Below are 11,024 nucleotides of genomic sequence, written 5' to 3' on the forward strand. Positions count from 1 at the left end.
ACCCAGCTGGCTAACCCACTCACCAGATTGCGGGGCCAATTTCCCTTTCTCAGACTTCATCTTATCTTAAAAAGTCCCTCCAGTGGCGGATACCTATCCCCTTACCAGCGTGTTTTTCTAAAAAGTGAAGTAATCTATTTCCTTAAAAAAAAAAAAAAAAAAAAGTACCCGTCTTAGACCCCCGGGTTGTTCAATTCTTGAGCGCATAGAGCCCTCTTGTCTCGTCTACCGCTGGATTCGAGCGCACGCTCACAGCTCAGGGACCAGTCGCTGGAACGTGCAGGGGTCCCACAACGGGGCGCTGCGGAGGCCCTGCGTGTCTGGAGGCCTTGGAGCGCTCCTGCGTGGACGGGACCCCCCATCTGAGAGGCGCAAGAGAGTTCAAAGTTTTATTTCCAGGGCGGGGTGGGCCAGGCGGGCGTCCAGGAGCGAGCAGAGCGGTCAGCGCAGCCTCAGCTGGGGGAGTCCTGCGGGAATAAGGCGGTGAGGGCGCTGCCAGGCCGCCAGCGGAGTCCCGCTCCAGCCCCAGCCCCCGCCGCCCCACCTTCTTCCTGCAGTCGCCGCAGAAGACGCCGAGGGCGGCGTTCACCAGCTGCACCCCGCACAGCACGATCTCCAGGCACGAGGCGGCCACCAGCAGCGAGAAGAGCGTCACGTTCCAGGACACCACGCCGGGCGGCTCCTCGCACAGATCCCACAGGGTGCGGTTCTGCAAGTAGGCTCCTCTGCGGCAGGGAGGCGGGGGCGGGGCGGGGCGGGGTCACGTGAGAGGGGGCGGGCACCCGGAGTGCCCGCCCCCCAACCCCGCGCAGGCGCCGAGGGGGTTCGGCCCACGTGGAGGTGGCCTCGGCGAAGGCGCGCCGCGTCCCGCGGTTCCCGGGCTCCTGGGCTCCCGGGCTCCCGACAGGTGGCAAACGCAGGGGCGGGGGCGCGCCGAGCCTTACTCGGTGTCCTGGAAGTGGTAGTCCCAGCGGCGGTCCATTAAGCACTTGGGTCCAATTCGGAGCCCGGCTCCTGACACCGAGAGGCAGTAGATGGCCCCCAGCACCCCGAATGCCGAGGAGAAGACGGAGCGCAGCATCTGGGGGCGCAGTGCGAGCGGCGGTGAGCGGGGCCGTTGCCCCCGCGTGCGCGCGCCTTACCCCGCTCGGCTCCAGGCCCAAGCCCGCGGCTGGCCCGGAGCTGCCCCAACGAGCCAGAGGCCGCGGGCGCTCATGGGGGCTCCGGTCCCCTTTGCAGGCCCGCTGAGGCTGAGGCCGGTGGGAGCGGGGGCGGGGAGGGGCGGGGGCGAGGCGGAGCTGGGACCCTGCGGGGGAGCTCCCGCGGCTTCAGGGGTGGCTCTGCGAAGGCCAGTTCGGAGACCCAGCCCCGGGCCCCGCCCTCGTTTGGATCTTACCCTGCAGCGATTTCCGCAGCAGCCCGCACCGCAGCAGCCCTTGCCCCCCGCGCGAACCGCTGAGATGCCAGGACACAGCGCCTGCGGAGGAAGGTCAGTGTGACGGCGCGGCCCCTCCCCTCCCCCATCCAGGCATCCGTGCACGCACCGGTGCTCATCTCCCCCTGGAGCCGCCCGGGATGCCCTCAGCCCTTTGGACCACAGGAAGACTTTTTATCTCCACTGCTCCCAGAGGGCGCTGGGGTTCTATCTTTACCATTATGTACGCTCCTACTTCTCTGGGTTCACACCGCAGCCTCTGGGAAGGCGGGGCCCAATGTCACGATATCCGCCACAGACTTTGGTGCCTAGTAGGTGCCCATTTGAGCCGGAGTCAGGGGGCCTGGGGTTAAGCCCCCCACCCCCTGGGCTCATTTCACACTCCACGAATGGATTCATCTCTCTGGGTCTTCCTACCCACCTCCCGGAGCTGTGCGTACCAGGGGGACCAGAGGTCAAGACTAGCTCCATAACTATAAATCCCCTGGGCGGCAGGAAGAACCGTGGTGTTGGAGGGTCTGGTGAGCTGGATTAGGTGGAGGGCGGAGGACGGTGGTAGTGAACGCTCTGATGGGAAGCGTAGGGACCCCAAAGTTCCAACCCTGGTCCTTTTTGTCCTTCTTCCTCCCTGTGGCCCTCTTCCCACAGCCCGTCCCTTTCAGGGCACCTGCTGTCCCCTGGGGGCAGTCCTCAGCCTCAGATTCAAATCTACGTGCTGGAGGGTGTGTTCCTTTCACTCTTGGTTTTAGCCTAAACCAGGCAGCCTCCTACTGAGCTGGCAAGTCCCTCAAAGTTCCCCAAATTCACCTCCCTGTGACCTTATTTGTCCCCGTCAGTGGAAATATTTTTCAGGTCACCCACACCAGAAAACTGGAATCCTTCACACCCAAGCCAGACCTCAAGTCTTCTCAACTTCCCCTTTAATGGTTCTCAAATCTGTCTGTCCATTTGCCTGCACGGTCCAGCGCCCGATCACCTCCCACAAGGATGACGTTCTCAGCCTCTCTACAAGACGTCTATGTTGGCCCCGTGCTGAACACCCCATCCTACATCGCTCCTGCCAGAGTGAACTTAGCTTTCAACGGGGACTTTTCTCTGCCCAAAGCCTTCAGGGTCTCCTCGGACGGGAGCCCATTAAGACTGAGCTCTGAGAGGGGCGCCTGGATGGCTCCGTCGGGGGGACTGTCCGACTCTTGATTTCAGCTCAGGTCATGATCTCAGGGGCGTGGGCTGAAGCCCCATGTCCGGCTCAGTGCTCAGCGTGGTGTCTGCTTGGGATTCTTTGTCTCCTTCTCTCCCTGTCCTCCCACAACCCACACGCATGCACACACACACACCTTCTCTCTCTCAAATAATAAATAAATAAAGTCTTAAAAAAACAAAAGACTGAGCTCTAGGAAGGCAAGCGAGGCTCCTCTCTTTGGCTCTAGTCTTGCACAACCCCAGGTTCTTTGCCTATCGCCTGTCTCTGGGATTCCACAGCTGTCTTGATCTTTGCCTCCCTGTGTGCACACAGCGCACCAGGGAGCATTTGGTTCCTCCCTAGGGGTGGGGCCAGGAGTTTTGATTCTGTTATCTCACTCATCCTGACATCACAGAAACACCTGCAGAGCTGAACCGGAGTTCTGCCGGATGCTCCCTCTCCCCGCCTCCATGTCTCCCGGCAGGTCTAGAACCCTCGCTGGCCCTGGTGCTTTGCTCTCTCTTACCTGGAAAGCTCCAGGCTCCAAAGATACCTAGAATTGCCTTTAGGACTGACCAGTTTTCGAATGACCTACCTCTTTGAGATTTCTATTTTCTTTTTTTTTTTTTAAGATTTTATTTATTTATTTGACAGAAAGAGATCACAAGTACGCAGAGAGGCAGGCAGAGAGAGAGGGGGAAGCAGGGTCCCCGTTGAGGAGAGAGCCCGACCCGGGACTCGATCCCAGGACCCTGAGACTATGACCTGAGCTGAAGGCAGAGGCTTAACCCACTAGCCCCCCAGGCACCCGAGATTTGTTTTCTTACTAAAAGTATTTAAGCTCCTTTCGTTGTACAAGCTCCCCTGTCTTGCTCTGCACCATCTACTCTGCACCAAGAGAAGGGTCACGGTAAACACAGAAGGAAACACTGAGTTCATAGCTCGAAACTGCTTCCTTGGTGGCTGGCTGGTTCTTGGCCACTGTCAACTCCCCTGGCCAACCACAGTGGACTTTGTGGGCTCTTAGGTCACTGGCTCACCTCCAGCTCTTGTGCCATACGGCAGCCTGTGGGACCCCTAAATCCAGCAGGGTATGGAGCATCTAGAACTCTCCTACTTTTCTGGTGGGAATGAACTTGGGATAAGAGCTTCAGAGTACTCTGCGGCAATATCTATCAGCACTGAACGCTCACACACCTAAAGAACCAGGAGTTCACCCCCGAGTATCCATCCAACAGCCATGCAAACAGAATTTCACCTGAAGACATTTATAGAAGCGTCTAGAGCAGACTTATTTGTAATAAACCCAAGTTGGGGGCCTATCCAAACATCCATCGCCGGTAAGATGTTTAAATTAATTGTGGTCTGTTCACACACCGGAATGCACCGGAAATAATAGACTACATGTCTACATAATGATACCAGTGAAATCACAAACATGCACGGAGCTAGAGAAACCAGACACAAGATTATTATACCGGACAACTTCATTTATATAACGTGCCGAACAGGCAAAACTAGCCTACGGGGTTAGAAATCAGGGGGTTGGGGACTCTCGCGGGGGTCGAGCCCCGCGTGGGAGGTCTGTCTGGGATTCTGGTAATGATCGGTATCTTGGTCTGCGTCCTGGGTCTGTGGGGGGTTCACTTTGTGAACATTCACTGGGCACTTCTCCGTGTGACTTACAAGTTCAAATGCTCAAAAGAAGGTAAAAGGTCCTTCAATAGTTTGCTGTTGTCCTTGTGATAAAATTCAGATTCCTCACAAGGGTGTACAGGGTCTGGCTGGTGCCCACCTCAGATCTCATCTCATTGAAGCCCGGACGCCCATATGATATCCGGATATGCGAGCCTGGCCTGCGCCCTTGCCAGCCCCTGTCTGCCGTGCGGGGTCCTTTGTTTTCTCTTGTGGGGTTTATTTCAGATCTCGCCTTATCGAGGCCTTGCAAATGCTATAATGGGGGCTGACCGGCTCAGTTGGTAGAGCACGCGATTCTTGATCTTGGGGTTCTGAGTTTGAGCCCCATGTGAGGCACAGAGTTTACTTAAAACAAATGAAAAGTATACTCTTGGGGCGCCTGGGTGGCTCAGTGGGTTAAGCCTCTGCCTTCAGCTCAGGTCATGATCTCAGGGTCCTGGGATTGAGCCCTGCGTCGGACTCCCTGCTCAGTGGGGAGTCTGCTTCTCTCTCTCCCTCTTCCCCTGTTCATGCTCTCTCTCTCAAATAAATAAATAAAATCTTTTTTTTTTAAAGTATACTCTCTTGCCTACAAGTGAAATTCAAAGGGGATAGAAGATGATGTTAAAAAAAGAAAGAAAGAAAGAAAGAAAATGCTATGAACTGTGCCCCATCCCCCCTCCTCCCCATAGCGTGCTGCTTTGTTTCCTTGGTGGCACCTACGCCCATCCTGCTCATTTGTTTACGTTGCTTACGGAGGGTTAATCGAGTGCCTGCAAATATAGGGCAATGAACCAGGCAGTTACCCCCCACCCATGGCAGCCAGTGAAACAGGCAGTCCCATTCCCGTTTTCTGTGATCCTGTGATCTCGGCAGCAGGAACCCAGCTCCAGGGAAAGCAGGGACGTGGCCTGTGGGGGGCAGGGGTGGCAGGACTGTGTGGGCGGCTCAGGGCTTGGAGGTGGGAAGAGTGCATCTGGGAATGAGCCTGGGTGAGGGGGTATGCTAGGTGTCTTGGGGGGCTCACCCTGAAGGTACACGGGTTAGATTGCAGGGAAGTGGGGTTGGCAGGGCTGGAGAGGGGTGCACTGTGACATAGGGGGAGGGTGTACGGAACAGTGTGGCCAGAGAAAGAGGCAAAGGTTGGTGAGCCCTGTCCCCAGGGACCCTCATCTGTCCCGGGGAGACTTTCACATAAGGAGTGAGGAACCCTGCTGGGCAGGTCTGTAGTCTTCACCCCATGACTGCTGTTAACCTATCCTGACCTTCCAGAAGTTCCCCCCAACAGGGAGGGGTGGGAGGATGGGGATGAGGAGGTCCAGAGAGGCATCTCCACTCCCCCAACTTCTGACAGATCGAGTCTCCGGGAGGACTTGGGGTCTCTACCCCAGGCTGCCCCGAGCTCTGCAGCCCAGGGTGAGCCGTGAGAGAGGGGACATGGAGGTGACAGGTGGGATGATGGAGCTGTGACCCTGCCCTTGGCTCCCGTGTCCCTACCCTCCCCCTCCTCAGCCGCATCATCTTGGTCTGATGGGTGCCCACACAGCTAGCGGTTCCCTCTGCCCTCGTGGTGAGGTGTGCTAGCATTTGTTGCCGGACGCGGCTGGGAGACAGGCAGGATGGCCTCCCTCCCCTCGTCCCCAGAAGCGGGGCTGCCCTCCTGCCTTCCTTCTTTCCCTTTCCCCCGGGGCCGGTTCAGCTCAGGTGCTGAGCTCGCAGGTGCTCAGTATCTGGGGGCAGCCAGGGAGGCTCCAGGTCCCCTCCCCCTCCTCTGCTCTGGATCCCACCGACCCCCTGGCCCGCTCACCATCAGGCCTCCCCCGAGGAAGCCAGCCATGAGCCAGACTTGCAAACTGAGGTGGGTGGTGTCCGTCCAGGTGGTCTGGCCCCCAGGCACCAGCAGGAGGGCGTTGGCCACTATGCAGACCAGGGAGAGGGGGATGAGGGAGAGCCCCACGAAGCGGGAGCACTTCCCCGTGCACATGGCGAGGCGGCCGCGAGGACGAGAGCCCCGAGTGAAAGTGAGGCCTGACTCCCAGGTCCAGGAAAAGAACAGCGAGCTCGGAGCAAGGTACAAAGGTTGGGGAGCAGGCGCCACAGCGGCCAGCAGGGAGAGATAAGGGAGAGAGGCCGTGAGGAGGAGGTGGAGGTGGACAGGCCTGGGCCCCCGATGGGGAGGGGTGGGGAGCTCAACGCGGAGGAAGTGGCCTGAGGTCAGCCTGCTCTTCCTCCTCCGCTCGCACCTGCTGCTCTCCGCACCCCTGGGGCTCCTCCCGGGCTTTGAACTCAGCGAGACCCCCATGCCTCTCTGCCTCGGGGTCCCTGTGGCTTCCAGGGCCTGAAGGCTGGGGTGACGCCAGGCCTGGGGGGTGGGTCGCGCGGGTGCCATGGGCCGTGTGAGAAGCGCTCTGTAACCCGGGGTGCGCTCGTGGGCCTGCGGCGGCCCCCTCATTCCCAGTGGGCCCAGGAGGGGGGGCCTTTCTGGAAGGAAACTAAGAGGATGCTGGTGGTCCCTCACCTTCCGCTCATTCATGCTGTCAGTCCTTGTCCAAAAAGCCCTCCTCCTGGGGACACTGCCGGGGGGCTCATGGTTAAGATTAAGTGTCTGCCTTCGGCTCAGGTCTTGATCTTAGGGTCCAGAATCCAGCCCCCTGTCGGGCTCCCTGCTCAGTGGGGAGCCTGCTTCTCTCTCCGGTCTCTCAGGGGCTCCCCTCGGGATTGATGGATGCAAGCACTCTGGCCCTCCAGCCTCTGTGTCTGACTCGTGTTTGACTTGGTGATGGCTGCAGGATGCGAGCCAGTCCTGCCACAGTCATTTCTGGTTTGGGTGGTTTTCAGCCTGCGGTGGGAGGAGCTCTGTCTCTGTCCTTGCAGGTGCTGCTGTTGCTGGTGTCCTAGTGTCCCCACAGGGGAGGGCTTGCCTGCCGCAGAGCAAAGTCAGTCAAGGGCGAAAAACCAAGAGATGGAGAGAAACCATCTTGAGGGCAGATCAAGCTATACCTGAAGCCTGATCAGCCCTTCAAGGTTTTGGTTCCACCAACCAGTTCCAGGGCTGGTTCTGTCCACTGCGACATGGAGAGTCTGTTTTGATCCACAGGTGAAGTCATGAAGCCCCTGCCATGGGCAGGGCCCAGTGCTGGAGACCGTGGGGACTCCCAGGGCATGGGACCCAGATGTGGGCCTTGGCAGCAAAAAGCAAACTGAAGGCCCAAGGATAGTGTGGGAGTGCTGTGGAGAGGTGGGGTGGCAGGACATCAGAGGGCACATGAAGACGTCACACAGACGGCAGTGTCCAGCCAGTGGCCCCTCACGTAGCTCGTCCCAGCAGCCCACTGAGGCCACCACTGAGAGATGGAAAGTGGAGATCGCTGATCACTCAGGACGAACGCCAGAATCTGGGAGGGACTCCTCCTGTTTATAAGACAACCAGGGGCGGGGGGCGCTCTGGGTGGCTTGGTCGGTTCAGCCTCTGCCTTCGGCTCAGGTCATGATCCCGGGGTCCTGGGATCGAGTCCTGCGTGGGGCTCTCAGATCAGCGGGGAGCCTGCTTCTCCCTCTCCCTCTGCCTGCGGCTCCCCCAGCTCATGCTCTCTTTCTCTCTCAAGTAAATAAATAAAATCTTTTAAACAAATATTTTATTTATTTACTTGAGAAAGACACAGCGAGAGAGGGAACCCAAGCAGGGGGAGTGGGAGAGGAGGAAGCAGGCTTCCTGCGGAGCAGAGAGCCCAATGCGGGGCTCGATCCCAGGACCCCGGGATCATGACCTGAGCCGAAGGCAGAGGCTTTAACCCACTGAGCCACCCAGGCGCCCTAAATAAATAAAATCTTAAAAAAAAAATCAACTAGATTCAGAAAAAGCTTTGAAGAATTTGCCACTTGAACCAGACATGACTCTGAACCTCCCCCAGCTCAGCCTGGGACTTGTCGATGGCTGCTGTGACACCTGGTGTTTGGTTTGCTGAATGCTTTAAAAACATGCCCACGTTGGTTCTGATGCATCTCTTCATTGACTTTCTGTCTCTTTTCATTAATTGCTTTTCACATCCTCCCGGATTTGGGGTTACTAAAGATAATAATCATAAACTTTAGGGGAGCCTGGGGGGGCTCAGCCAGTTGAGCGTCAGACCCTTGGTTTCAGCTGAGGTCGTGATCTCAGGGTTACGAGATTGAGCCCCACATCAGGCTCCACACTCAGCGTGGAGCCTGCTTGAGATGGTCTCTTGCCCCTCCCCACTGCTTGCACGCTCTCTCTCAAATAAATTTTTTAAAACCCTATAAACTAAAAAAAAAATTTAAAAAAGTTTAATGATAAATATAAAAATGAAATTATTAAAAAATAATAAACTTATGGGACGCCTGGCTGGCTCGGTCGGTTAGGCGTCTGCCCGCAGTTCAAGTTGTGATCCCGGGTTCCTGGGATGGAGTCCTGCATCGGGCTCTCTGCTCAGCAGGGAGTCTGCTTCTCCTTTTGCCCTCCAACCTCCTTGCTCATGCTCTTTCTCTCTCACACTCTCTTTCAAATAAATGTATAAAAATTTGATTTTATTTTATTTATTTGACAGAGAGAGACACAGCGAGAGAGGAGACACACACGGGGGGAGTAGGAGAGGGAGAAGCAGGCTTCCTGCAGAGAAGGGAGCCCAAATCAGGGCTCCATCCCAGTACCCTGGGATTGTAACCTGAGCCGAAGGCAGACTCTTAACAACTGAGCCACTCAGGCACCCCTAAATGTATAAAAATCTTTAAAAAAGAAACTTTAAAAAAATACCCCAAAAGTCATAGGGATTCTGAAAATTTTCTGCAAAATGAGGGACAGTCACATCATCCTGGAGACTGAAAGAAAGAAAAGAACATTGGAGAAATACTTCCTGTAGGATTTGGGTGGTTTTCAGGCAGGTTTTCACTGGGATCCTCCTGGAAGCAGGAGGAGAGCCCTGTAAGAAAGCCAGGCTGGGCTTCGAAGGGGCCACCTTGTACTTGGGGGAGAAAAAAGAGAATTGCACAGAGCCTCCAACACAGAGAGAGGATGGAAGCCCATGTGGGAAAGCAGGACTGCCACGAGGTCAGAGTGGGTGAGGGGGTGCAGGGGATATGCTTGAGACGTCCCTCCGGACTAGGACACCCGCTGTTCCCAATGACCCGGTGGAGCCGGTGGCCGTACGCCGCAGTCCACAGTGTGCGTGAGGAGGAAGGTGCTCCGGGTGTAGGTCATCCGCCAGTCCAATGGCACAGGGTGTCCCAGGGAAGATGGTAAAAGCCCGCGAACCCGCGTTCGTCCTGAACAGCTGCACCATCAAAGGATACGTCTCAGCAACATCGTAGGTCCCCGAAAAAGGAACGAAAGTCAGCCTGGCCCCGAGAGTTCTGTGCAGCCCTCAATGCCGGAAGACAGAGAAACAGGGTCTGTGATTCTGACCCAACAAAGCTCTATGTCCCGGTGATCGTATGACCAGCCAAGGGGCTTTTCGGGAGGGAACCGTGGTAGAATTGCGTTTCTGAGAATGCTTGGGTTTGAAATACAACTGTGTTTCTTTCTTCTCCTTTTTAATTCTTTTTAAAAGTATTTGAAGTCGGGGTGCCTGGGTGGCTCAGTCGTTAAGCATCTGCCTTTGGCTCAGGTCATGATCCCAGGGTCCTGGGATTGAGCCCCACATCGGGTCCCTGCTCAGGAGGAAGCCTGCCTCTCCCTCTCCCACTCCCCCTGCTTGTGTTCCTTCTCTCACTGTATCCCTCTGTGTCAAATTAAGAAAAAAAAAAAATCTTAAAAAAAAGAAAAAAAAGTATTTGAACTCACCCAGAGATGTAGTAAAAGCAAAACCCCCCGAATGGGGAAGTCCTGACGTAACTCTAAATTTTTGTAAAATTTAGTTGCGAAACCGAATGTCTGTTTCAAAAAGAAAAGTCTTTTGAAGAGAAAAAAAATATATCTATAAATCCTAAAAATCATGTTAAAAGAGGTAACGCTGTCCATTGTTTATTGTCTGCTATGCCCAGAGTCTATTTTAAAGAAATAAATGTGAAGTAACAGAAAACCCAACTCTCCTGAAACCAAAAGGAAATTTGCTGATTCGGGTAATTAAACCGTCCAAAGGTAGAACTGACTTTCCAGCATGATTCATAAAGAAGTAATCGATGGGCTGGACTTAATTAATATTAAAAATTTGCGCCCGTCAGGAGAATGAGACAAGCTATAGAATGGGAGAAGCTACTTGCAGAAGACATAACTCATTAAAGATTGTTAACCAGAACATGCAAAACAGGGGAGCCTGGGTGGCTCAGTGGGTTAAGCCTCTGCCTTCGGCTCAGGTCATGATCTCGAGGTCCTGGGATCGAGCCCCGAATCGGGCTCTCTGCTCAGTGGGGAGCCTGCTCCCCCCCCCGTCTGCCTCTCTGCCTACTTGTGATCTCTGTCAAATAAATAAATAAAATCTTTAAAAAAAAAAAAAGAACATGCGAAACACTCTTAGGGGGGCACCTGGGAGGCTCAGTGGGTTAAGCGTCTGCCTTCAGCTCAGGTTGTGATCCTGGGGTCTTGGGATGGAGCCCCCACATCAGGGTCCCTTCTCAGTGGGGAGCCTGCTTCTCCCTCTGCCTCCCGCTGCTCATGTGTGCTCTCTCTCTCTCTCTCTCAAATAAATAAAATAAAATAAAACAACCCAACTCAACTATAAAAAAAGAACTACCCAATTAAAAAATTGGGCAGAAGACCCAAATAGACACTTCCCC

General features: G+C 55.4%; 1 protein-coding gene across 1 annotated transcript; it reads right to left on the reverse strand.

The window, feature by feature from the left end:
- Positions 1–331: 331 nt before the first annotated feature.
- Positions 332–6,407, reverse strand: TM4SF5 (transmembrane 4 L six family member 5). The gene is made up of 5 exons (XM_032839986.1): positions 6,103–6,407; positions 1,397–1,477; positions 945–1,081; positions 545–725; positions 332–467 (listed from the first exon to the last, which is right to left on the reverse strand). Exons 1-5 carry the CDS (start codon positions 6,277–6,279, stop codon positions 453–455), a joined length of 591 nt encoding a protein of 196 aa, XP_032695877.1. The 5' UTR covers positions 6,280–6,407; the 3' UTR covers positions 332–452.
- Positions 6,408–11,024: the final 4,617 nt, after the last annotated feature.

The sequence above is a fragment of the Lontra canadensis genome, unplaced genomic scaffold, assembly GCF_010015895.1.
Source record: "Lontra canadensis isolate GAN:19392208 unplaced genomic scaffold, GSC_riverotter_1.0 scaffold110, whole genome shotgun sequence".
Taxonomy (NCBI): domain Eukaryota; kingdom Metazoa; phylum Chordata; class Mammalia; order Carnivora; family Mustelidae; genus Lontra; species Lontra canadensis.